Genomic DNA, 27,519 nt, shown 5'->3' with positions numbered 1-27,519 from the left:
GGTTCCGTGTGGCCGGGGGGCTCCGGCTCCTTTGGGTAAATGCCGCGGAGCCCGACTGCTGGATCTGCAGGTGTCTCTCGCTCTGCTCCCCTAGCATCTCGAGCAGCCTTGGCAGCAGCTTCCCAGTTGTACCCAGACCCCTGAGTGCGGTCAGCGCACGAGCCCCCCAGATGACACTCAGCGCACCCCATCAAAAGAAGCTCTTTGCCGGGAGCTAGTGCTGCAGGGACAGGAGACCCATGCAGCGTCTCTAAGGGCATGTTTATCTCCACAGACCAGCTGGCCCCCCAGCCTGCTGTGCTTTGGGCGGGAGTGGGGCAGTGGTGCCCTGGGCATTGTGTGCACAGGCAGGGATCAGAGCCGCTCTCTTCACAGGGCCCGAGCTGTGTTCTCCAGATAGTTTCTACAGTCTATTTTAACACTTCCTGCCATTGTGCTAGGAAAACTCCCCGAGAGCCATTTGTTGAATGCAGCGCTGTCCTGGCTTGAGCGCCGACAGCCTGTCGTTGGCCGCCTCACAGAAACTCCGCTGTGGCTTCAGTGCCAGTCCTCACTTTGTTCGTTAGAGCTCTCTTAGCATTTCAACTATGTCATATTCCCTCGTGTGACTGTAGCACTACACACACACGCACACGCAGCTCCTGAAGGAACGACGGGTGATGCTATTGTGGACATTCTTACACACGTCTCGAGGGGTGTATGTGAAGGAATTTCTCGGGTTCTGTGCAGAGTGGGCAGCTTGTCCGTAGCAGTATTCATCTTTGCAGGCCGTGAGGAGGTGTTACATTTTTAGTATCTGTGTCCGTTCATATTGACAAGTGGACACCACGTTTCTGAAGCGTGGACAGATTTAATTATTTACTTATAAGAACCATGCTGGTTTCCCCATGTCCAGTTCTTACCCTGGGGTGACGCAGTGAGAACCACATCAGATGTCACCCTACACGTACCGGGGGTTGTACTGTGGGCCAGGAACCCCCAAAACAGGAATCTGGGAGCTTATATACATGCTGTCCCCTCCCCCTCCTGAGATGGGGAGAGAAACTCTGCTCTTTCATCAAATTCTCCTTCAAGACAGAGGGAAGAATCCTGGGTTTCCCCTCTTCTCCTTTGCAATGTGAGCTAGCATCTCCAGGAGGAAGGTAAGACCGCTACTCCAGGCGAGGTCTTGCAGGTCTCATGCCTCTGCAATGTGAAAACATACCCTGGTGAGGTCAACTCTCCTGGAGTTTTCACTGTGCTTTCCGTCGTCATTTAACCACCAAGTTCTAAGACTTGGAGACTTTAGTCCAGGTCTTGAGTCTCGGTCAGATTCGCTCAGAGGCCCTAACCCTGCAGAAGCAACGCTATTTCCCTGACTGCCCGGCGCTCGCTAGTGTAAGAGCTCAGATGGCCCCACGTCCTTACCACAACTTGTCTTGTCAGGCTCTTCAGTTCTTGGCAATCTAGTGCTAAAGTGGCATCTCCTTGTGGCTTCAGTTTGCTTTCCCTTGGTCGTAAAGATTTGGACTTCCTCTTGGTTGAGAGCCCTACCCAAATCTTTTGCCCATTTTTTTGTGGGGTTATCTTTTTCTCTTCGGTTTGTAGGAGTTACAGATGCAGCTGTTAACCCTTTGCTGACTGTATGTATACACGTTACCTGCCCAGCTCCTCGTGGCTGGTGTTTTCACTGGCTTCATGGTGGTGTCTTGATGGACAGAAGTCCTTAACTTGAATGCCGTCCTACTTGTCAGTCTTTTCTCTTAGGGTTTGCACCTTTGGTGTAACACATTCATTATGACCCTGAGGTCAGATTCTCTCCTTTGTCCATGTATGAAATGTCCAAAACTGTAGAGAGTTTTTGTAAGAGTTAATTGGAGCCAAACAGATGCCGGCTGCCGGGGAGCAAGATCTCAAATGCTCCGGAGAATAATAGTTTCACAGTTTCTTCTATGCATTTGGAGTTAAGGAGGGAACAAGGGAGACGGCCTGGAGGTGGGAAAGCAAGCCACGGATTAGATTACAGGAGACTTAGGAGACTGTGCTCTCCTGAGGCTTAAGGCCCTCCTGGAGGGGTGTTACTTCCGGTGCTTCAAAGGTGTGTTAATCTGGATGCAGGAGAACAATGGACAGAGCTGGTTTAAGACCTTTCCCTAAAGAAGTTAGAGGCTGGGGCGTGAGGACCCACCCGACCTGCCCAGTTAGGGATTTATGATCAGATTCCCCGTGAGGTCACCTTCTGTACACCCCCTTTTTTTCATCCACACCTTTTTTTCCTAAAATTGTTTTGGAGTTGATTTCTATGAATGGAATAAGGTGGGTGGCAAGTTAATTGTTTTTCCTTGTGGACGACCAGGTGTTAGAGCACTGAATTCCCTCCCACGTAGGCCAGCAGTCCCCCTCAGCCATGTCATGTGTGGGTCTCTTTCTCAGTTCTCTTCTCAATTGTCAATACCCCCCAACAATACTTTACTTTTTAAAATTGTAGCTTTTAATGTCTTTATATCTGATAGGGCAAATATCTTGACTATGCTTGAGCCTTGTTCTTTTATATAAATTTTACAATGCTTATAAATTCTCCAAAAATGCTTTTGGCATTTTTATTGCTGTATTTTTTTTTATTATTTGGGGAAGGGGAACAGGACTTTATTGGGGAACAGTGTGTATTTCCAGGACTTCACTGGGGAACAATGTGTTTTCCCAGGACCCATCAGCTCCAAGTCAAGTTGTTGTCCTTCAATCTTAGTTGTGGGGGGCGCAGCTCAGCTCCAGGTCCAGTCGCCGTTTTCAATCTAGTTGCAGGGGACGCAGCCCACCATCCCATGCGGGAGTGGAGAGTCGAACCAGCAGCCTTGTTGAGAGCTCGCGCTCTAACCAACTGAGCCACCCAGCCGCCCCGATTGCTGTATTTTAATCTGTACACCGATTTGGGAGAATTGATGTCTTTAAGGATATTGAGCCTTCCTGTTACGAAAATGATCTCGCGCTCCATTCATTTAGGTTTTCTTTATTTTCTTTCAGTAAAATTATATAACTACCTTTATGAACATTGTTAATTAGATATATTCTTAGATTCTTTAGTTAGATTTATTCTTAGGTACTTTATATATTTTGTTTCATTATAAATGGTACCTACTTAAAAATTAGAAATGCTAACTTTTGTGATATGTAAAAGTACAATTGATTTGTTGATTTTTATCTCCAGCTGAGTTGCTAAGGTTACTTCTATTTGTTAATACTTATCATCATGAATGTGTGTTTCTTTTTTGGTTGTTTTGCATTCATTGAGATGATCAAAGCTTCCTCCTTTAATATGCCAATGTGGCAGATTACACTGATAGATTTTTGAATGTCAAACCATACTTGCATTCCTGAGGTAAACCTCACTTATGATTATCTTTTTATACACTAACGGGTTTGGTTTTCTAATATTTTTGTAGAATTTTTCGATCTTTGTTTATGAATGAAATGATCTTATAGTTTTCCTTTCTCTCATTGTTCTTGTCTGGTTTTGGTATCAAGGTCATTCTAGCCTCATAAAGTTATTAAATCAGTGGTGGCATTTTCTCCTCTTCTTCCTCCCCTTCTCTTTTTAGTGTATTTAATCTTTTATTTAAAAAGCCCTATTATGGATGAAGTTTGTTTTGTCTGTTACTATTATAGCTTTAAGGATTTTTTGAATCAGCATTTTATATCCTTTTTTAAAAAAATCTTTTTCATTTCTCCCTGTTGTAGGAGTGTTTCTATAAGTAGTAGTTGGATTTTTTCCCCTTATCCACGTTGACGTTCTTCTGATAGTTCAAGAGTAATGTCAGAATAAATTGGCAAATTTGGTCCATTTATATTTATTGGGCTAACTAGTATGTTAGTCTTGTTCCATGATATTTCTGTGTACTTTTTGTAAATCTATTTTTTCTAGGCTTTCTCCTCCTGCTTTCCCAGAGCCTTTGTTTTGTTTTCAGGGCTATTTTTGGTTTGTTTGCTTACTTCATTTCCCCTCCTTTCTTGGTTTGGAAGTTACACACTTTGTTTCTGTCTTTTAAATGTTTTTGTCCTAGGTGATTGTGTGGAACGTAGTAGGCTGTTAGATAATTGTTGAATAAATAAATGTTTCCTTTAATTTTCTGTCTTGATTTAAATGTCCTTTCCTGTACATTCATCCTTTTCCTACTTGGATAGGAGAGCCAGTCTGTCTGCGTTTTCTCCTTCCTTTCTCTAGAAGGGGATTCACATGCCAGGGAAACCTTTCTTCAGTTCCTTACATGTTGCTCTCATGGTCATCTCTATGTTTGTCCAGTATTTATGTGGGAAATGGAATTCTGTGGATTCTAAAATTGTCTTGATTTGGAGCTTTGAATTCTCTCTGATATGTAGAGTTTTGTTGTAACAGGATTTAACAAGCTGTGCCAGTTATTCAGCTATCGTCCCTCAACCCTGAGCCCACCTTTTGCAGTGGTCTGTGGGACACGGGTCTGTGACCCCTTCCCTCTGCCAGTTGTGTCCCCATGCCTGCTCTTTCTTGTCTGCCCACCCCACATCACCATGGCAACACTTCCCCCCTCACCGGCAGTTCCTTCCTGTCACAGCCCTTGAGTCCAGTTTGCGGGCTCCCCAGCTCTGCCGAGGCCAAGCTCGGGGCCAGGCGTGCTGCCCCTCAGACACCAGCCTTGGCCTGCACCCCTCTGAGGTCTGGATCCCAGCCCCGCGGCCCTCAGGCCGCTGCTTGCTGGCTGTCCCAGCCTGGGGCTCAGCCACTTCCCGTGTGGCTGCCTCCCGGCTGCTAGAGCCTCTTGTTGCCTCTCAGTCCTCTGATACCTGGTTACCAATTTATATTGATGCGAAATGCTCTCTGTTAAAACAACTGGTGCGGTTTTGCTTTCTGACTAGACGCTGCCCATGCGCTGGGAGAAGTATGTCAGCTGGAAATCTTACTCCTCAAAGTCTCTGTTACCTCTCTTGGGGAAACAGTCAGGTGATCTGCTCTCTATTTTAGGCTAAATCATCTCTGGCAAGAGTTGATTTGCTCAGTAGTGCTCAGTGAGCACCTACTATGTACCAGGCACTGTGGGAGGGGTGGGGGCGTCGTGGCCACCTGGGCATAGTCTTGCGCCCGTGGGGCTCGTGGTCTAGAGCTTAGACTTCGTAGGTTAGTCATTCCTAGTTCGGATTGTAACTAGGAAACCGCAGTGGAGGAGAAGGGCTCTGGGTCTCACCTAGCCGCCTCCCTCCGGCTGTGTGGTCCTGGGCAAACCCCCCACTGCCTTCCGGCTTCTCATCTGTAGATTGAGGAGGAGGGACTGGCTGTGCTAAAATGAGTCCTCTCCCTAAGTGGTGGCTCCATGGGATGGTTCAGTGTTGGCACTGAGAGTGGCTGAGGCAGTTGGGCACCCTGTGTGGTGGGTGGGGCCCGTGACGCGGGTTCTGCTCTCACCCAGTTTTCTGGCTGTTTCATCAGACAGTGAGCCCGGTAGCTCTCTGGGCCTCGTTTGGGGCGGATGAAGGCATCCTGTAGGACCCCTTCCGCCCCTTACGTTTTGAGGCGACAGTGACCAGGTGGGTCATCTCTCCAAGCCAGGGCCAGGGGTAGGGAAGGGCCCTTTGGTCTTCCCGGCACACGCTGGGCACCGCTGCCTCACACGTGGCTGCTGAAAGCGGGGTGGCTGCCAGGCTGTGTTCTCCATGCCTGGAGCAGTGAGATGGAGTTTGCTCCCCCAGCACCCTCCGATGTTGGGGTGCAGAGAGCTCAGGCTGGGCCATGCCACTGTGAGACATGAGGGTGTGGCCGGCATCTCCCGCGCGCCTTCTCAAGCAGTTACGGTGAGTGGTTTGCAATTTAAAAAGTGGAGTTGACTTTGACAAAGGAGCCACTTTGGAGGCCCTTTTGCAGTAGTCGTCACAGAAGTGCTGTTTGGGGGCTCAGGTACGCAGGGCCGGCAGGGGCGCAAGTCAGTGGTGACTCCTCCTGCTCAGCAGTGGACTCTGACATGAGAAACAAACCAATACGGTCAAGAGTCTCCTTGGTGAAGTGTCACTGCAGAGTCTATTCAGTTCCTTGTGGAAGTTTTTGTGTCTGCTTGCTTGCTAGAGTTTTTCCTCCTATTGCCTTTAAACTTCGCCATCTTACGGCACATCCGTGCCTAACGAGCTGTTCTCGGCCTCATTTCCCTCCCTGTGATGGGACACAAGCTCAGAGCTGAGTGGAGGAGCCGCGCCCTGCGATGTGACGAGGCTGTCTCAGCCAAAGTCGCCTCTGCCGCCACCTGGGCTTTAAAAACAGGAAAGAAAATACAGACCAGCCAGTGTCTGGTTTGTGCAGAGGACTCACTTCTTCGTACCTGGGGCCTACTTGGGGTCAGTAACAGATGAGGGACGTTGTCCTCGCCGTCACTTTGGGAGGCCTTATCCGCCAGGGGCTCCCCGCGCTCAGCAAATGCTGTGTCCACTGGCTGGTGACTGCGCTGGCCAACAGCTTCAGGGTGACAGAGCAGAGGCCCTGCCGCCCTCTGTAATGGGCGAGCTCCTCGGGGACAGGAGCCAGAAAGCTGGTGGTGTCATTTCAGTTCATGTTCAGAGGTGCGAAGGCACAGATGGCGACCTAGGAGACGGGTGAAAGGAGGTCTCCAGGAGGTGCCGTGGGTGAGGGCCCAGGGCGGGAAGAGCGGCCACCTAGGCCGCAAGCGGGGCCCAGTAGGGTCGGGCAGCAGGGACCCGAGCCCGCAGAGCGTGCGATGCCCTGAAGAGCGCGGGCAGCGGGCTGCACGGCGAGGGAGGCAGGCGGGCTGGGCAGCGCTGCGTCTGGGAGATGGCTGGCTTCCAGACACGTTTTCCAGATAGGATCAGCCTCGGGCATATTTTTGAAGAAGAAAGTTTTTAGACAACTTTTTCTGGAGAATATGTCAAATTGAGTAACCTGCTAGCATGGCACCAGCATGGTGAGCGGCAGGGCTGCCGCCTTAGAGGGCGGGGGAGTTTGGACTCAAGCGCTTGCCGAAGTGGGCCTGGCATGGTCATCATTCATCACAGAGACGCGGAGATGCCTGTCGCCGGAGCAGAAACACGTGGGCGGGCACGTCTGGGTCTGAACTGGAGCCGTGAGGCTCACCCCAGGAGTGCCTGGGGGGCCAGTTAGCTAAGGCAGGACCTCGTGTCCCCCAGACCTGCAGCCAGCCTTCCAGCAACAGGCGGGAGTTGTAAACAGGCGTTTTCTCAGCCTTAGACAGGCAGTGCGCATAGGTCACCCAGCCATCCATTTGGGGACAAGCACATCTTCCCGTGCAACTTGATTTCTTGGAGGGCATTCCAGCGGGGCACCGGCACGGGCACACTGGCCCCACACAGCTGCTCTGAGGCGTCACCTCCACACGGTCGCTTGCTGGCACCTCTGTGGTGCGGCGTCACTTTCAGGGTGACAGCTTCCACGCCTTCTTGGGCCTGGCTCCAGCCCAGGTGGGTTGGTCCTCTCTCCCTAGGCTTTGTGCCGACCTCACACCTTTCCTCCAGTTCGCCCTCTGCCTGCCCGTAGGTCACGTAGGATTTCACGTTTTCAGGAAGTCAGAGATTTTTCAGCTGTGATGCTTTTTATTTCAAAGATATGGTGACTTATTTACTGATCACATTTGGACAAGTGCCTAACATAATAACTGAGAATTAATTCTGGTCGTTTCCTGGAGGAAGAACAAGAAGTTTCAATGGCCAGTTATTTGCCACACCTGTGTTGGTGAATGTCTAGGAATTCTTTAATTTCCCAAACTGCTTGTAAAATTATGTAAAAGCCTCACCTTGCTGAAAACCAGCTTCTTTAGTAATAATTGTTACTCTTATCACACACTGGTTTCACAAACATTGAAACATGCTTTTGCATTTGCTCTTGGTGACAGCCTTTGGAGGCGGCTGTTTTGATCGCTTCATGATGGAGGAGGGTGAGGCGCTGGGGGTCGTTCTCTGGGGCACACAGATGGAAGGGGCAGAGCAAATGCTTGGAGATGTGTGTCAGCTCTGCACTTTTGTACTGTGGTGATATCTGTATACCTTGAAATGTACCCCAGGGTGACGTAGCCCAATTTTCAGTTCCACTGTAGCCCTCTCTTTCTCTGAGGTGGTGTGTCAGGCAAAGCTGCACATCTCTTCCCAAGAAGGCAACTTGACGTATTTACTCTTTCTTTTTCTTTAGGGCTCAAAACTTGGGCGAGGGCTTGGACTCGCTCAGACCTCTCAGCGCGCCTCTGCTCGGAGATCGTTCGGGAGATCCAAGCGATTCAGTGTCACTCGCTCCCTCGATGACCTTGAGGTAATCATTTCAGTTTTTCTTTTATCTCCGGGTGCTTAGAAATGGAAATCAATCTTACAGATACATCTGAACCCCTTGGCAACCAGTGATCCTTCCAGAATGAACACCAGTTCATTCTGTGTGTTTTAAAATTCTACACTGGTGCAGTTGCACTGTATGCCTTATTCTGCCACCTTGAAAACACTGCCTGATGTTTTCGAGATTTACCCGTGTAGTGTCCGTTCAGTCACTTACTTGTTATGTGGCATTCCAGTATGAATGTGCCACAGTTTTTATCCATTCCACAACTGACAGGTGCTGGGTGGCAAGTGGGAAATAGTCCACTCTGAGGTCTTCCAGGGCACACGTGGCAGAGAGAGTACCGTGTTTCCCCCAAAATAAGACCTAGCCAGACAATCAGCTCTAATGCGTCTTTTGGAGCAAAAATTAATATATGACCCGGTCTTATTTTACGTTAGATAAGACCCGGTCTTATATTATAGTAAAGTAAGACTGGGTCTTATATTAATTTTTGTTCCAAAAGACGCGTTAGAGCTGATTGTCCAGCTAGGTCTTATTTTGGGGGAAGCACGGTATTCCCAGCAGGAACACTGCCGGGTGCTGGGCATGGCCAAACACCCACTCACAATGGCTGTTCCCACTCAGGCACTGGTCCTTGTGACCCCCCTCCAGTGTGTGGCACTGTCAGATGTGAAGTTTTCCATTTCAGTGAAATGGCATCTCGCTTTAATTTGCATTTCACTGATCACAAGTAAGGCTGAGCTTTCTCCACTGTGGGTTTTGGGTTATTTGTTTTCTCCGTTTTGAATTAATAGCTTGTTCATATCCTTTTTCTAATGGGTTGTTTTATATATGTATATATTTCTTAGTAGTTCTTTATATATTTTGGATACGGGTCCTTTGTCAGGTGAACATTTTGAAAAGATCTTCTGTGTGGCTTATTTCTACCCTTGTTTAGGTGTCTTTAGTTAAAAAATATATACTTATATATATAAATACATATATATATATAAATAGTGGTAAAATATTATAACATTGATCATCTGTGAGCGCACAGTTCTGTGGCATTGAGCACATCCACACTGCTGTACAGGCCATCACCTCCATCATCTCCAGAACCTTCTCATCTTCCCAAACTGGTGTACATTAAACGACTCCCCGTCTCCGCTTCCCCAGCCACCGCCTACTTTCTCTCTCTCTGAAGGGAACTCCTCTGTGGACCTCATCTAAGTGGCATCGCACAATATACGCCCTTTGTGTCTGGCTTATTTCATTGACTACAGCATGGTGTCTTCACGGTTCATCCATGGTGTGTGTGTGAGAGAATTTCCCTCCTTGTCAAGCCTGAATGCTACTCCATTGTGTGGGTGGATCCCATTGTTTATCCATCTGTGGGTCCACGGACACTCGGGCTGCTCCCTCCTTGGCTGCTGTGAATGGTGCTGCTGTGCACATGGGGGTGAAAATTAACTCTACGTAAGGTGGTTTGTGACAGACTCAGTGATGATAAACCGGACACATTGACTTCGGTGGTTGTTTCCTAAGAGTGTCAGTTAATTTGTGTTCTCATGTGAAACTGGAATGTTAGCGGGGAAGAGGCCCTTGAGGTCCCCTCAGGGTACAGCTGTGAAGGGAGCTGCAGGCTGGATTCGGGGGTTTTGCAGACAGTGAAGGTAGCCTCGGGGCAGAGGAGAGGGTACTCGGGGCTGGAGGCAGGAACCTGCCACTGTCCTGCCGGGTCTCAGGTCACAGGGCTTTTCCCGCCAGCACAGGGCGCTTGGTCTGGGGCTGTTGTGGAGGAAACAGGTACGCATGCTCTGACGAGGCCCCGCCTGCCTGCTGAGGACCCTGGGGGCTGTGGGGGTCCCACTCCACCCCCAAGGTATGTCTCAGACGGTTTAGGGTTTTGCCAAGTGTGTGTCTGTATTTTCCTGGGAGAAGGTCTCAGACTCCGAGGTGAAGCAGCTCGCTGTTGATCGCCGGCTTCGCGGTGACGTGCGGGCGTGTGGTCTGACTTCTGTGTCTCCCATGCGTGGCTCTGGGACCCGCACTCCAGCTGGCTGCCCTTATTGCTGCTTCTCTTCATCAGAGAGGAAGTGCTAAGAGGTCCACTTTCCGGGACGAGCCATCAGGGTGTTTGCCATTATCCGCTTATCAGGCAGGGGCGGCTCCATCTCCATGTCTTTTATCTCCGATCGTCAGATCAGCCCGGCAAGAAGACTGTCATTGTCTCCATTTCATAGATGAGATGCAGGGAGGCTCAGCTGCATTCTTAGGCCACACCTGGCTGCAAAGCGCGTGATTTCGCCACCACGAACCAAGCCTCTTTTGTCAAAATCGTATTAGAGACATGGGAGTGAATTTTTGCTAATTTTTTTGCCTGAAGATTTCAAAATGTAGAAGCTATTAGATTGGTGCAAAAGTAATTATGGTTTTTGCAATTATTTTTAACCTTTTCAACCACAGTTACTTTTGCACCAACGTAATACATATAACTTCCTTTCTCACTCATCATTGGTAAGGCTGTTTCTAAGGGAAACAAGCCTGCTGAACACTGTCTGTTCTTCCCTTTGTTACTCTCTGGCTGTGTGCGAGGCCGCCTCTGAGAGGGCCACCCCTCCTGGTCTTCACACCCTTGCATTGTCCCCTCCCCGGGGACACCGACTTTCTCATCTTCCCTTTAATTGGTGCTTCATGGTCCAGTGCCTGTTAGTAACCTTGTGTCTGCCTGCTGGGGGCCTCTGCATGCCCTTGACCACCACCGGCTGGACACGCCCTTCCGCACCGGTTCAGTTACAAGTCCTCTTCCTGGGGCCCCTGTGGGCACCAGCATCTTAGGTTGGGTCCCTGGACGCAGACTCAGATAGAAGGCCATTTACACACTGGGATGAGGAGGAAGTCCCAGGAAGGACCCACATCAGTTACACCCAGCAATGGTCCAAGTACTGGGAGTGGGTACATGTTTCAGGGTGCTTTCCTGGCTAGAAAGAGGGTAAAAGTGCCAATTGGTAGTTGATTTTTATAAGGTAAGGATGCCCGTTGTAATCTCCAGGGGAACCTCAGACAAAATAATGAATCAATTTCAAGTTACTAGAAGGAAAAAATGGAATCATAAATAATACTCAGTTTGGAAGAAGGCGAGAAAGGAAACAAGGAGAGACAGACAGATAGCAGTTAGTAACATGGTAACGTTAAGTCCAAATATGTCAGTAATTCCATTAATTTTAAATGAAAGAAATTAAAAAGAAAAGATTTCCAGACTTCATTAAAAATCTGTTAGGCTATTTACTAGAGATACAACTAAAACTTAAAGATACAAAAATGAAAAGAAAAGAATGGAAAAGGATGCACCATGAAATACTAATCAGAAGAATGGTAATGTAGCTCTATCAATATCAAAGTAGACTTTAAGGCACAAAGCATTTCTAAAGATAAAAAGGGAGACTTCATAATGATAAAAGGCAGCAGGAAGTTATAATTCTAAATTTTGTACACATTCAATAACATGGTCTCAACACAGCTAAAGCAAAAACTGACAAAAGTAGGAAGAGAAATGGACTAATCTGTACGCACAACAGGAGATTTTTTACTCCCTGCTCAGTAAGTGGCAGTTGAGCCCCAAAAAGTCAGTAAAAGATAGAGAATCTGAACAGCGTGACTCCCAACCTGGCCTACTGGACTGACGTGGGCACTGCTCCCAGTCCATGCGTTCTTCCTGTTCCTTCTTGGAACATTTACGCAAGCTGACCATGTGCTGGACCATAAAGCAAGTCTTAGCAAATGTGGAAGCTCTTCCCGCAGAGCATATCCTCTGCCACTGGCAGGTATTGTGGAAACCTGGGGCAGACTCCACTGCCTGGGGTGAGAGCTGAGGCTGAGTGGGCCGGGGTTCCAAGAAGAATCACTATGGAAATTAGGACATTTTGCATGATAATGAGAATACACACATCTAAACCTGTGGGATGTAGCTAAAAATGTGCTTACAGGAATGTTTGTAGCTTTACAGTGTATATATTAGAAGTGAAAGTCAATGGAAAGTCATCTCAAGAAGGTAGGAAAAGAGCAGGAAAATAGATGCAAAAGGACAGCTGGACGATAATGAAGGCAAAATCAGAAATTAATAAAATTAACAAATTAATTAAAAGAAATTAATAAACTAAATTCAATTAACAAACTAAACTAGCAAAAGAATAAATAAAGAGGGGTTACTTCCCAACTCATTTTAGGAGGCCTCCTGAACCTTGGCACCCAAACTGACAGAGACGACAGAGGAAAGGAGAGTTCCAGGGTGGCTCACTGGTGAGCACAAGTGTGAGGCTCCTGAACAACGTGATTACGTGTAAGCGGAGCGCCGCGCTTCCTGTTTCTTCCAAGGACACAATGTTTTTTTAACATTTGAGAATCAGTCAGTGTAATTTCCCACATTAAAAGAATAAAGTAGAAAAATCATATATCTCAACAGAAGCAGGAAAGGCATTTGGTAAACTCAGTATCCATTCATGGTTTTTAAAAAAACACCACCCTTAAATAGGAATAAAGGGAACTTCCTTAATCTAATAAGAGTATGGAAAACCTCAACAGCAAACATATACTTAAACTTTTCCTTTGAGATCAGGAGCAAGAGAAAGACATCTGCTTTACCATTTCTGTTTACGTTTTTATTGCAAGTCCTAGTCAGCGTAGTGTAAAAATAAAAAATAGAAGTTAAAAAGTTTGCAGAGAAAATGCAAATGTTGTTCTTCTCACATGATATGATTATAATATAGAAAATCCAAAAGAATCTATAGATTAATTATTAAAATTAATGAGTTTAGCTTGGTTGCTGGATATACGGTCAATATACAAAAATTAGTTGTGGATACAGGTAGAAAATGACCTATAGATTCAATGCAATTTTAATCAAAATCCTAGCAGGTATTTTATGGAATTTAAGAAGTTGATTCTAAATTTTCCATGGAAATGCAAAGTGCTAGAGTAGCCAAGATATAGTTGGGGAAGAATAAGATGGGGGCACTTCCTCTGTCAGCTCTCAAACTTGTAAAGTGAGAGCCATCGGAGACTGTAAATGTTGACCTACTGCCCAGCCACAGGGAGGGACAGACTGTGCCTGACTAGCCCAGCGGGTGCTCTGTGGCCGCCTCCGTACATGGACACGTATCCCAGGAAGGGCAGACACCAACAGCGTGGCCCTCTGATTCTATTCATAGAAACGGAAAACGGGCCGCACTGAGCCATTCTCTGGTTGTGCTCAGTGCAGAACCATGAAAAGCTAGAACACCACCACGCTTTTCGTCATGACCAGGAGAGGCCACGTGGGCTCTGCTTCAGAATAAACCACGGGAGCCTAGATTCCTGCCTGTGCTCTTTTCTGAGTTTGTAGTAAAATGATCAGCACAGCCGCGCGCGCGCGCATGTGTGCGTGTGTGTCTCTTCCAGCCCTGGGTTGCTACTGCAGTGGGCAGTGTTTTGCACATGAGCCTGAGAGAGGAAGATGGCACCCAGGGACCGAGAGTGTGTGGAGTGGGTGCCGAAGTGAGAGGGCAGAGCTAGTGGCAGATCGTGGGAAAGGGGAGGGCCTTGTGGGTAATGTGCTGAGGACGATGGTGACCCCACTCCCTGGAGGGCAGCTCCCCCCACGCAGGGCCCCATGACCTGCACTGACAGGCCACACGAGGCTGATGGCATCTGCCCGATGGCACAACCTGCCCCGTTGCTGTAGATACAACAGTGAACCCTGGGCCGCAGGAACTAGCATCATTTCTGCTTTACAGAGTGGGAAATTGAGGCAAGGTGCCCCTGCCAGGGTTAAGGGACTGGTCCCAGGCCGCCAAGCCCGTTCCCCGGGCAGGCGGGCTTCAGAGCCCTGCTTCTGGGCGTGCGCTAGACTCACATGCTGCCTCTCCCGGACCCCGGAGCTCCAGGCCAGGCCCCTGGGTCTGTGCATCTGGCTTCCCAGCCTTCTGTTGCTCCCACTATTCGTCCTGCTCTCGGATCGCTCTCCAGGTGAGTGAGACGACCAGACAGACGCCTCAACAGGAAGACGGCAGACAGGGTGATGGCGTATGTGGGGAAGACATGAGGCTCCCCTGCATGCCACAGTCGGGGGTCGGGCTGCTCTGAGGAGGGAACATTCACGCCCAGCCTGCGGTGCTAAGAGGCGGCCGGCCACGTGTAGGTCTTGGGACCGGACAGCCAGTGTGTGCAGGGACAGAAGGGAGCGAGGGCCGGCGGAGGCCTTGGCTTTCCTTCTCAGTGTGATGGCTGCCTGTGGGAGCTGAGGAGAGCGGCTTGCCCTGCGCTCAGCGCCTGCTGTGGGCCGGCCTGGGGAGCTGGACGCAGCCCCCCCTGCGGGAAGCATCACGCGACCTGTTTGAAGACCCCTCTGGCAGCAGTGGAGGCTGGCTGGGCATGAGACTCCCCAGGAGGGCAGTGCAGCAGCTGGAGGCCAGGCAGCCACCTTCTCAAGCCGAAGCTTTCAGGTTTCCAAAGACCAGGAGGGGCCCCACCAGGCTTTGGACTAGAAGGGGGCGGGGAACCGCACTGGGCAGAGGCCGTGGTTGGGGCCAGAGTCCGCTGACTACAGTTTTATTGGCACAGGGTCACGTCGCTTGCACGGCTGTGCTGTGTTCACCCTGCAAGGGCAGAGCTGAGTGGTAGACACAGTGTGTCGCCCGCAAAGCCGGGGTACTTACCCTTGGCCTCTAGAGCAAACTTGCTGCGCCCTGGGCGAGGCCACTGGTGAACTTGCTGCCAGCACTAGGACCGAGCCGGAGGCAGGGCCTGGGAGGAACGGGCCCAGCTCTGCTCTAGACTGTTCTCTAGCCTGTGGGTGGGAGCCTCCAGCCCCTTCCCATGGCCTGACACACTGCCCTTTTCCAAAAGGGCCACTGGCAAGTAGCAGGCCCACCTGCCTGGCTGCCCTTGGACTCCCTCACTGCTGGACGTAGCCCGTGTCCCAGACCCAGCATTTTTGAAGCTCCTTGCGGCCCCTGATGGCGCCTGGGGCCTCTCCCAGCACTCCAGCCCCTCCTCTGTATCACAGGCTAGAGCATATACTGGAGGAAGCCGGCTGGCTTCTCTTCTTGAGCTGTGGTGGGGGGTGGGGGAGCCCAGGTGTTGACCATGGGAACTGGCAATGTCAGACCTGGACAGCAGGGGGCGCCCAGGCCACTTGGTTCCCTGAGAACTCCTACAGACTGCTCCCCGGTGGGGGGGAAGAGGAGAGGGGAGGGAGGGAGAGGGGAGAGAAGGAGGGGAGGGGGACGGGCAAGGGGGGGGCTTTTGCAGTTGCTGTCTCTACGGTCCAGGCCCTGGGTGAATTCCTTTACTTTGAACTGCTGTTATGCTTGCCTTCGGAGAGCTGTCATCCCGCACAAGGCAGGGGAACCTGCGCTGGACTAGACCTGAAATTCGCTGAGGCTGCAGTTGCCTTCTCTGGCCGGTCGTCTGGTTTGGTTCATTGCCCTCAGCCCGGGCTCACCTCTGGGACGGCCTGCAGTTTACAGAGTTCGCATGACCCAGGGTGCAATCTGCACAGACGTTTCAAAACAAGCTTTCTTTTTTAACCTTATTTCTTAAGTCTTCTGTTTGTTATTTCTAGGAGAATTTCACTTAGGAGTTTTTGCTTGTTTCGGTCTTTGATGTACTTGTCTATCCTTTAAACCATTTACATAGGAAATTATATTAATTTTCTTTAAGACCCTATTCACTCGGGCATGTACCAGGATTTCTCAGTGCCTCGTGTGTCCTCCCTCATTCAGTGAGTGTTCATTGAACACCTACTGTGTGCCTAGCGTTATTCTGGCTCGGGACAGAAGTGAATGAATGATACCACCCCCTGGTCTCCTCGAGCTGGCCTTGCGGCAGTTGCAAACACTAAACCCATGCGCTTGGGAGGATGGGACGCCAGACTGGGGTCTTTGAGCCAGCTTTTAAAAGGTCCTTCTGGGTGTCGGGGAACAAATGACCATTGGGGGTGCTAGAAGGAAGGGAGGCAGTTAGGATTCCGGGCATGTGGTAGTCCGGGCTGGGGGCCTGGGGGGGGGGCTAAGGGTCAGACTCCTTACCTGGGATCAGGGAAGGAGCAGCTGGGGGGAGCCTTAAGGGTCACCGCGCACCGGGGTCACAGCCAGGCTGGGCCGGGCAGGAGGCCTGGGGGCAGCTCCTCAGCTCCCACCTGCTGTCTTCCTCCGAGAGTCTTGGACACCCCTGAGTGGAGGTGTTCTGACGCTTGTCTTTGTGGGGCGAGGGAGCCTCCCCTGAGGCCGCCCTGCTTTCTGCACTCGTCTCCCATAATCCCTAATGGTTACTGTGAACCATTAGTAGAGCGACTGTCTGTCCCTGCTGGTCCCACCTGTGAAGTCCTGCTGGGTCTAGGGGCCTCTGGAGAGTGTGCCCCTCCCCCTGAGCGTGGGGCTGAGGCAGTGACTCGGACCTGCGAGGGGACCCACAATAAAAGAGGGGCTCCTTGGCAGGTTCCTTCACAGGAACTTTGCACTGCCCAGGCCCCCTGGTCCCCCGGACACACCGCAGGAGGGTTCTCTCTGTCACCATGCTGCTCCCGCTCAGCTCATCTCTGGCCTTGCTGGAATGCTCCCCGAGCCCCCTCCCCCCCCCCGACCTTTCCTGCCATTACACGGGCTGCCCAGCTCAGAGAAGACCCCTGGGCAGGCCCAGGGCCGAGGCAGTAAGGACGCCCAGGCTCCCTTCAGCTCTGGGACCAGCTGGGGGCTCCTAGTACTTCCTGTCATCCAGAGCGCCTGGCACGCAGGCAGTACAGCGCAGGTAGGCGCTGCTGGACCGGCCGGGGTTGGGGGCTGAGCAGGACTTGTCCGGAGCTGGCCCTCTTCCAGTGGCCTCCAGAAGCTCACTGTCTCTTGCCAAGGCCCAGCCTGGAGGCCACATGCACTGCGGCCACCCCAGCCTTTCCTCTGTGCCCAGACCCATTGGGCTGTGCCAGGCCCTGGGGCCCAACATGAGTGCAGGGGGGTGCTGCGTCCAGTCTGTCTGCCTGGCCAGACCCACAGTTTACAGCACACAGGCTCCGAGCATAGCTTCTCACCTCTGGAAGCAGAGCTGGAAGGAGATGGACGGAACCAGGCTTCTCTTCCCCGTGGCTGGTTTCATGGCTGCCCTCTTCCCGGGAGGAGCAGCTCTGCAGACGAAGAGAGGGGGCTGCCGTGGGGTGTGGGGTGCCAGTCCTGCCCACGTCCCCCAGGCAGGCGGGCTGTTGGCTGCTGCCACCCCTGCTGCTTTCGCCCTCGGTCCAGTTCTGCCCCCAGCATTCCCTCACTCCCCCAGCCCTGGGTGGGCCTCCCCCTCCCTCCCTCTCCCCCTCCTCCTCCTCCCTCTCCCCCTTCCCTCTCCCCCTCCCCCTCTTCCCTCTCCCCTCCCCCTCTTCCCTCTCCCCTTCCCTCTCCCCCCTCCCCCTCCTCATTTTCCACCCCTCCCCCTCCCCTCCTCCCTCTCCCCTCCCCTCCCCCTTCCCTCTCCCCCTCCCCCTCCTCCCTTTCCACCCCTCCCCTTCCCCCTCCTCTTCTCTCCCATCTTCTCCCCTTCCCTCTACTATCCCCTCCTGCTCCCCCTGTCCTTCCTCCCCTTCCTCCTCTTCTCTCTCCTCCCCTTTCTCTCCCCTTCCCCCTCCTCTACTCTCCCCTCTCCCTCCCCTCTTCCTTCTCCCCTCCTCCTCCTCCCTCCTCTCCAGGGCCTCACTGTCCCCAGCATTTCCTGGGTCCTGGGCCAGGCAGTTCCTGTGCTCAGCGGTGGTGAGGAAGCCTCTGACCCTTTCCTGCTCCTGCTGTTTTTCATGCTTTTACTGTGTGCTGGTCCCTTGAGAAAAGCTGTCTGAGGAAGCTTGAGCCAATGCGCTTTCTGAGATGTTCACCCTTCAGGCAGGCGTTGTGTGTCTGCATTAAACATAGAGCCATGGGCCTATGCAGCAGACTGTCCCCTGAATGCTCCTGGGGGAAAGCTCGGGTTCCCCTTCTTCCTCCCAGGGAAAACCAAGAGGGAGGGTGGGCTCAGCACCAGCCCAGCTAGTGACCTGACCCCACACCCAAGGGCCTTCATCCCAGCCCACGTGGGCCCTGCTTTGCAACCCTGGACAGGATGCTCCCTGAGGCCTGCTCCTTCTGCCATTCTAGGAGCCCCTTCCCCTTCGGATGAGACGTGATGTCCCCGCTGTTAAGGCTGGAGAGTAAGGAAGCACTGCGGGTGCTCAGTTGACCCCTGAATCTCCAGCACATTGAAAGGTAGTTTTGCGATGCTACCTACCGTGGGTCCTGCAACTAGTTTTCTCTTTCTTTCCTTCTTCCTTTCCTAATCAGGACCTGTCACGGTTCCCTCACTTGCAGGTGGTGTCAGATGTTGGAAGGCAGACAGAGCAGGTCTAGGAAGACAGGTCCTCAGGCTGGCACCACATAAACCCACATGGCACATGGAGGCTTATAATAGAACCAGCCCCTGTAATTAAGGGTGGGAAGTGTGCCACGCTGCTACACACACGAATTCTCTGCAGCTGTTGTACTGACTGAGAATTACCCCATCAGCTGAAGTCTTCTTCTTCTGATTCGGTAGAGGAAATACTTTAAAAATGATCTCACAGCATGATTTATGTAAACGGCTTTTTTTTCTTTGTACGAGACAATCCAGAGAGAGTCTGAATCCCTGGCCAACCACAGCTTCCTGCAGTGTCCTGTTGCCATGGGTTACGGAGGGAGCGAAATGGAACTTCATCTGAAATGTCTTTAAACTTCTCTGACATGCACAGGCACGCCGCCGTGTAAATGGTATATTCTAGATCTGCGGCCCTGGTGAGGTTCGGAAGTTTTCTTGTCTTACGATGAATTTGGGAAAAGGGATGTCAGAGGAAACGGACATTTTAAATGGTCAGCAGGTAAGTCACTGCAGCCGTTTCTTGTCTTTTAAACAGAATTGTTAAAAGAAGACTTGGCAGCTTGGTTACTGCTTTGTTTTCAGCCTGTTTCGAGAATGGTAGCTTTTAAGTGTAAACTTTGAAAAAACGCTTCCTTTGTGTCTGCGTCATGGAGCTTAAAGTGATTCCCGTGGAGGTAAATGCCTGGCTCCCCCCCCTCCCGGGCCCACAAACCTTCACCCAGAGCTAGGCTTGGGGGGTGGTCGGTCGCGCAGGGTGGGTGGCAGCCCAAGCTCTGTCACGGCGGCCACGCTACCTGTGCTGTAAGTCAGCCGTAGGAAAGCGTCAGTGTTTCTCTTGTCCTTACCACAATAATGCTGACAGAGCTTAAAGAGGCGTGAATAATTTTGTTAAAATGTTAAATCTCAACTATTTAAATGTATTAAAATCTATCATACTCTTAATTACTGTTATATATCTTACATCTTTGAATGTAATGAGTTGATCGTTTCATATGCATACATAGGGTACCGGCAGTCATATTTAATGATTATTATCTGAGCTGATAAAGTTGAATTTATTGTAAACATTTTTTAAATGTTCAAGGTTAAATAAAAGGAATAATTTTTATTTTCCTCTCGTGGCTGTGCTGTGTTGATGTGAAGGTAAAACTAAATGTAAAGCATTTACAGAAGATTGTCACTAATTACTGGGGACCAATTTTAAATTCACTCTTTTCTGACAGTTGTTGCATCGTCATGTTTTCCTAATGCCTAATTAGAAGCTTCTGTAGAGAACTCAGGAGACAGGCCCCTTCCGATGTGCCGGGTTTGGGGGGGTAGAGGAGAATGAGCAGGGTCCTTCCTCTGAAATGGGAAAGAGAAATAGGTCTGCTGGGCAGGTCAGGGATTATGCTGATGAGGCACGTGCAGATTTTCCTGTGTTTTGAAAACGCAGAGCTGTGTTTTGGAAACCCCTGTTCTGAAAGAGCTCATTCGTGGGGTACAGGAGCACTCGGAGGTTTATGGGCACGCTTGCCTGGAGGCTGCGTCTGGCCAGTTTGTGCCGTGCACTCATGTATTCCTGTACATTCCACTTCACATCTTGGGTGGAAAGTGAGTTTTGCACGGATTACGGCCTTCAGGGACCAACTAACCAGTTCGTTACTTCTACATACGTGTAGACTGCACTTGCATTTCAGTAGTGTATTACGGCAAGTTTTAGAAAAATGTTTTTTATTCTAAGTGAAAAAAAAAGGTCACTAAAAATCTGCCTTTGTACTTGGCTATATAAATGATTTGGATTCCTTTTGAAATTTCTGCAAGTGTTCAAAGTAACAAATAAGTTGTTCACGTGAGTGTGTTAACACAATCTGGTTGTGTGGTCATATTTTAAGCATCAGACACTGGGCAGCTGCCCCCTGTGAGTGGAGCGGCCAGTGGAAGGTGAGGGGTTCTGGATGGCAGCACTACCTGGCTCCCCTGGGGCCAGGTGAGTCATCTGGCAGGCCAGCTGTGCAGTGGTGACAGGTCACATGGCGCGGGGGCTGGGGGTGAGGTCGAGGGACCGTGTAGGAGGGCTGGCTCTCGCCCCACCAGCTCTGTGACCTTAATTAAATTGCTCAGATAGTTCATCTTTAAAATGGGGGTGTCACAGGGATGTTGGGCTCCATCCAGAGTGTGTGAGAGGTCAGGACGAGCTGTGCTCTGAGTTCCTCGTTGTGAAACGGGGCTCTCGTCAGCCTTTGTAGGAGCTATTTCCCAGCATTGTTTCCGAGGCACCAGGGAGAGCTGACAGGATGCTGCCCAGGGGCCGACTGAGCGGCTCCGGTCCCATCATCCTAGAGGGAGATGGACACGGCATTACATAGACTTGGGAAATGTACCGTCCCTTTGCCAAACGAAGCCATCATCATATTTAAACCCCATCACAATGGGGGGGTCACAGTCTTAGATACTAGTAAGATACCGATTGAGGAGATGCGAATACCCACAGCCTAAAAGAAACACACACTGTCAGAAGAAAGCTTTAACATGCTGTGGCCCCCTGCCTTCACCGTGGGCCTGGACGGGCACCCAGAGTTCCGTGCTATGTCTGATGGAGCCGTGCTCGGGGCGGGGTGCTGTGCGTGCTTAGTGGGTCCTCGTCCCAGTGCTGTCGGTGGGGCAGCAGCCCAGGAGGGCTGTGACAGGTTGACTGTGTGCGGCTGCAGGGGTGGTTCCCTGGGGCCTGGGCCGGACGGTGTCCTGAACCAGACGCTGGGTAGGAGCAGCTTAGTGGCTCCAGGGCATCACCACACCAAGCCAAACATGGGGTGTCTTTCCCTCCTCTGAGCTGAGGAGCAATCCTATCTCAGGGCTCCGCTGACCCGCCGCTCTTCGTCCCTGAGCCCTGTGACCACCACGCTCAGTGTACGCAGCAGCCAGCACCACTGGGCTGAGGTGTTGGCCTCCTCCCGTGTTTGCTTCAGGTGGCCTGGGCGTTGTCACTGCTGTGGTCTGTCCTTCCCTTCGTGGTCATAAAATGCAGGTTCTGCTGTGTCACACACTTGGCAGAGGCTTGTCTCTCAGGGGTTTGGAAGCACATCAGATGTAACAGATTTGTTTTGAGTCCGAGGGAAGGAATCTTCCAAAGACCAAGGGCTTTTGGCTCTTATTGCACTGGACTCCGTGTAGGATCTGAAGATGAAACGGCGGGCGCTATAAAGAGCCCAGCATTCTTTTCTGGGCAGCACGGAGCCCCTGCGTCCTTAGGGGTGGCAGTAGGACCCCAGTGGGACGGGGCGGCTCCTGGGCTGTGGTGTCCACACACGCACACAGCAGGCCCCACACACAAGCCCTGGGAGGCTGGGGAAGACAGAGCCTGGCGGTAAAAGGGAAGCGCTGCGCGTTTGTGCCTGGGGAAGTGAAAGCGCCATGAGGAAGCCGGCCAGGTCGTCAGGAGCAGTCAGGCTGTCTGGCGCAGAGGGCAGCTCTGGCTCCAGATGCCATTGTCCTGTCCTTCCCCCGTGGCACTGACAGGACTCTTGGCCCTGCTCCTCTCCCGGGTCTGCCGGGCTGGGTGGCTGGGGCAGGACAGCGTCCCCTCTGGAGTCTCAGGCCGACCAGCCTGAGGGGGTGCGGGCCTCCACCAGTGTGGCCGGGAGCCTGGGACATGAGGAGGCGTCAGGCCTGTGCTGCACATGTGAGCGCCTCCTGCTCTTCTCTGAGCCCGTCCAGATGGGCCCCTGCGGGCGGACTTCTGTGGCTTTTGGCAGTCTCTTTTCTAGCTCAGATGAGTGGACATATGTCGCCTGTCTGCCCCCCCCTTCTCCCAGATGGGCCCCCACACTGCCCTGCAGCGAGCGTCCTGACAGCTGAGGTGGGAGGTGCAGCCTGCCCCCTGTCCATGGCCGCACCTAGCCCACACTCTGCCCAGACCTCCTTAGACCCTAAAACCGGGGGAGGGGCCTTGGGTCTGCTAGGGACAGTCAGAGGTTATCCCGCTCCAGCCGATGGCTGCACCGATCCTCTTCTCACTTTTCAGTGCTCCGATTCTCGTTACCCTCTGAGAAGTGAGGGAAGCTGTAAGTTTCTGTTTTCACCTCTTCCCTTTTTTCGTGAAGAAGCGAGTTACCTTGAACTGGCAGCCTTCCTTCCAGGTTCCAGGCTTAAAGGCGCACCTGTGTCCTCCTCTCACTCCTGTGGCCTGGCCGGCATGTGGCCTCCTTCCTTCCACGTCCCGAGGGGACAAGCACACGCCCCTCTCCCTGGATCCCCAAACAACGGCATGAGCAGAGCCGTCGTACACGTGGAAGAACGGCTGGCCCTCTGGAAACGGCGGGATTCATCCGCCTCCCAGCTTTTGCGCAGCTTTCCCAGGCCCCCCCTTCTCCTCCAGGTCAATTGGAGGCTGCCCTCCCCTACCGACCTCTGCAGCAGGGTTCCCCCGACCCCCGCTCCAGACCACAGCCCAGCCGGCTCGCATCTCCCTCGGACATATGTGCAGGAGGACCTGCAGCCCAAGTGTCCAAGTCTGACCGTGACTCCCCCACACCCCAGTCTGCTCTCCCCCCACACCCCAGTCTGCTCTCCCCCCCACACCCCAGTCTGCTCTCCCCCCACACCCCAGTCTGCTCTCCCCCCCAACACCCCAGTCTGCTCTCCCCCCACAACCCAATCTGCTCTCCCCCCCACACTCCAGTCTGCTGTCCCCCCCACACCCCAGTCTGCTCTCCCCCCCACACCCCAGTCTGCTCTCCCCCCCAACACCCCAGTCTGCTCTCCCCCCACACCCCAGTCTGCTCCCCCCCCACACCCCAGTCTGCTGTCCGCCCCACACCCCAGTCTGCTCTCCCCCCCCACACCCCAGTCTGCTCTCCCCCCACACCCCAGTCTGCTGTCCCCCCGCCCCCGCCCTTCCCTCAGGCCAGCCCTCTGTCCTCCCTGTCAGCAGACCCTCCATCTGTTCCATGTGGTGACACTTCCTCACCTGGAGCCCTGGGGACCACACCTCTCCTCCCACACCCTTCTCCAGTGGCAGCCTGAGGGGCACTTGCCTCTGCCCTCCTCTGCGCCATGCTCTCGCCTGGAGGTGGGGACCTGACAAAGTTGAATTTGTCTCTAGCCACCAGTGTACGTGTCCCGGGAGTGGGTCTGAGCAGGTGCTGAGCAGACGTTTTGTTGAGCAGAGTGGCAGCCGTCTCAGCTGGATCTCCCCACCCGGCCCGACCCCAGGGCCCCGCACCCACTGCCCCGAGCCCAGTGTCTGCCTGGACAGGACAGTCTGGCTGCTCGGGCGGAGGGAGTCAGCCTCGGCCTTTAGGAGTAAGCTGTCCCCTGGTGTTGGGCGTCAGCTTGAGGTGGCAGGCCTTGGATTCTAGTGTCCAGCACGTAAAGGAGTAAAGTCGTGTGCATCCCGAGGGGCTCCCGGCCACTGTCTGCCTGGGAACTGGACCCGGTGCCACTTCCCAAAGCCAGGGTTCATGCCGGCTTAGCTGGCAGAGGTTAGCTCTGTCCTGAGATCCCGAGTGTCGCCCCAGACCCCTCTGACACCACCCCCTCTCTGTATTGGGGACTCCTGTCTTGGTTAAATTGGGCCAGCCAGGTCAGGGGGTTCTTGTTTAAAGTCAGATGTGTATGTGGGACCCCTAGCATTGCTGTGGGGCCGTGCGCTGCCCCATCAGGCTGGCACCTCCGACTTCTAAAGTTTTTAGAATGAACCGTCTTGCGCTTCACCCAGGGCGTGACAGCAGTATCAGCTGTTCAATTCTTAGGGAAATGCTGTTGCCGTGGAAATGTTTGCCTGGTTCGGTTTCTTTTGATTTTTACTGAACATCGAAGAGCTCTTTGGGAGACACACACGTGCACACACACACACGCGTGCACACACACGCGTGCACACACTTTAAAAAGAAGCAGAGCCTCACTTCTGCGCTCCGGCTGCTCTGCTTCCAAACCAAGGCCCTGGAGGCCGGGCCGCCTGCCTGGCTGCGTCGCTCTGCCCTCCTCGCCCATAGCCCTTGCCTGCGTCCTGCGGGCCTGTGTTTGTCACTGTGCCCATCATGCCTCCGTCCCTTTGTTGTCACCATCACCTGGGTCACAGAAATTCTTTATCGTGAACATCACGGTTTGAACCTAAAAAGATGTGCCTCTTCCTCGCCTCCTGAGCCTTCTGTCCAGTTGTTTCTGGTTGAACCTGCTGGAAAGAAGTGTGTGTGTGTGTGTGTGTGTGTGTGTGTGTATGTGGTGTGTGCACACGTGTGTATGTGTGCTTGCATCTGCCACTGTGTGAATGTGGAGAAAGCAGGTGGTGGGATGAAGCACTGTGGAATCCTGGCGCGGGGTGGGCCGTGGAGCACACCCCCTTTAGCTCAGGCCGCTGCGTGGTCTGCCGAAGGTCACGCCTTGTCCTATACCCGGGACCCGGGAGCTGTCCTGTGAGGACAGTCGTCGTGGCTGTGCAGGGAAGGCTTCTCAGAAGGTGTGGGTGAAGCTGCAGCCCTGGTGGGCGGGCTCACCAGGGGAGGCTACAGGTGAGAGTCGGGGCACAGGGAGGGGTGCTCCACGCTGAGGGGATGTGTGAGGCTGGGTCCTTCCGAGCAGCGACTCTCAGAGTCCTGAGACTACAGCACACAGCGGGAGTCACGTGGTGTGCGAGCTCACACGCATGTGGTGTACAAGCTCACACGCACGTGTGCGAGCTCACATGTGGTGTGTGAGTTCACACGCACGTGGTATACAAGCTCACATGCACGTGTACAAGCTCACACGTGGTGTGCGAGCTCACACGCACGTGGTATACAAGTTCACATGCACGTGTACGAGCTCACACGTGGTGTGCGAGCTCACACGCACGTGGTATACAAGCTCACACGCACATGTACGAGCTCACACGTCGTGTGCGAGCTCACACGCACAGAGCTCTGAAGCCAGGTCCAAGCACAGCATGGACCCTGGAATGTCCTTGGGATTTTCCTTTCATGTTCTCCTTTCCCATCTTACTTCATTTTTTAACAAATGCTGCTCATTGCCCATTGAATTGATTTGACAGTTCCTTCGAGGGCTGTGGGCTCGTGGAGCAGAGGGCAGGCTGGGGAGCAGGCATGGGCGGGCTGCATGCGCCCAGTCTCGTAATCCCACCAACCGGCCGGGACCTGCACGGCGACCTGTGATGCCCCACCATGGCCTCCGGGCCCACCTCTCGGGGTCGTCCCTGCCCCACATGGACCCTCTCTCTAATGTACTGGGGCCAGTGAGGAGTCACCTTAAAACTTAAATGATCAAATTTTTAAAAAGTCAAGTAAATATATATAGAGGGTGCCAAAAAAATGTATACACATTTTAAGAAAATAAAACTGTATTAAAATTGTAATACTCAACATATACTGATAACAGAAGATGAATACAAGTCACATTTGACTTCTGCAATTACAAGAGGTGCTCAAAATGGTTCCCATCAGCGTCCAGACACTTCTGATGACGGCGAACTGCTTGTGCAACGTTGACCAAAGTGTCCACTTGTATCCGGTTTTTTGGCACCCCGTATTATATACAAATTATATGTGTGGTCCAAGTTCCTGCCAGGAATAGACACAAGTCAGTTTCCACTGAACTGGGGGGTGTCTGAGGCCCACCGAGGACGGGAGCTGGTCTGAACTTGGAGCACACCACTAAGACACTTGGTAAGTTCCTTTAAAACAAATCTATTTATGTTAGTGTGAATCCCAGCCTGGGAGGCGCATTGTAGACGTTTTTAGAGCCGCCTACTTGTGGTATGTGTTTAAATTGTAAGCAGAGAAAAATGTGAATTTAGTGGGACCTTTTTTCCCTGGCAGCTTGTTTTTGCGGCTGTACTTTTCTTGTAAGTAAAACAACTGGATTGGGGGATTTAGGAAGAACCCAAGAATGCAGGAGATGAAAACGAGTTGTACCGGCATCAGAATACTCAAGAGGCGTGTTAAGTCTTAATTCACAAAATGTTTGTGGTGGTCAGTGGTCTGTGTAGGCAAGGACTCTGGGAACGCCAGCTTTCGGGGTCACACTGAGCTGCAGTTCGTCCTACTTGTTCTCTGTGGGGGTCTTCTGGAATATGTCTGGGGGTTTCGGGGCCTGTGCCATTTTAGACTGCTTCCCCATCAGCCAGGATGTGCACAAAAACATGAAACCAGGCTCAAAAAGGGTACTTGGGTCAGAATTGACATGTCAATCCGAAGGCAAATGGAAACAATTTAGGGGTTATGTGCCTTCCCCACACACCCCCAGTGCTGGTGGCGTGCCTGCCTGCACCTCCTCCTCCCACCAGTGAAGCACCCTGTACCCTGCTCCTCCCAGGGCACCTCCGGCCTCCTGTGCCCTGACTCCACCTGGCACCGTTGGCACGACGCCGACTGCTTCATCCCGTCAGCCTCACCTCCTAGAATGAGGCCTGGCCACGTGCTCCTTAGCCTGGGCCCTTCCTGTGCAGGCAGCGGGGTGTCGGTCATAGAACCGATATACACACCAGGTGTGCGCTTATAAATAAAGTATTGGACAGCAAATGGAAGACTTAGGTTTGTGGTCATTATACACTATTTGTTTGCAAATTAAGTAATCTGCTCAGGGAACGTCAACACATGTTGCTTGATAGAATGTGACTTTGGAGGAGGACAGTGGTTTTATGTCCGGGTGATAATAAACATGTCTCCATGAGACGTTTAGATTAATGTCTGATTGGGGTGTGACCAGTTGCCAGATAAGTCGTAAGCAGAGATGGTGGGGGACCATGAATAAAAGGGCTGTGTTGCTGGCTCCCCGGTGCCGTTTCACACTGGTTAGTGTTAGGAGCAATCCAGGTGTGACCTTACCTTTTATGGAGGATTTCTGGGCGGAGCTCACTGCTTGTCACATACAGAAGCCAACGC

The 27,519-nt window shown here is 52.2% G+C and overlaps 1 protein-coding gene across 8 annotated transcripts in view; it reads left to right on the top strand.

Annotated features, from left to right (window-relative positions):
* The window catches only part of RGS12 (regulator of G protein signaling 12), a 125,738-nt gene that overhangs the window by 39,548 nt on the left and 58,671 nt on the right, over window positions 1-27,519 (top strand). For 6 of the 8 annotated variants that reach the window (XM_033105987.1, XM_033105988.1, XM_033105990.1 and 3 more), the window contains exon 3: window positions 8,150-8,266. In XM_033105987.1, coding sequence (XP_032961878.1) covers window positions 8,150-8,266 — 117 coding nt within the window. Of the gene's footprint in view, window positions 1-5,697; window positions 5,797-8,149; window positions 8,267-18,942; window positions 19,083-19,196; window positions 19,336-27,519 lie in introns of those variants that run through there. The other 2 variants (XM_033105994.1, XM_033105997.1) reach the window with 2 other exon arrangements.

This window comes from Rhinolophus ferrumequinum, chromosome 5, assembly GCF_004115265.2.
Source record: "Rhinolophus ferrumequinum isolate MPI-CBG mRhiFer1 chromosome 5, mRhiFer1_v1.p, whole genome shotgun sequence".
In the NCBI taxonomy this organism is placed as follows: Eukaryota; Metazoa; Chordata; class Mammalia; order Chiroptera; family Rhinolophidae; genus Rhinolophus; species Rhinolophus ferrumequinum.
Note: the sequence above shows the minus strand (reverse complement) of the source record. Positions and strands in the feature narration are given on the sequence as shown.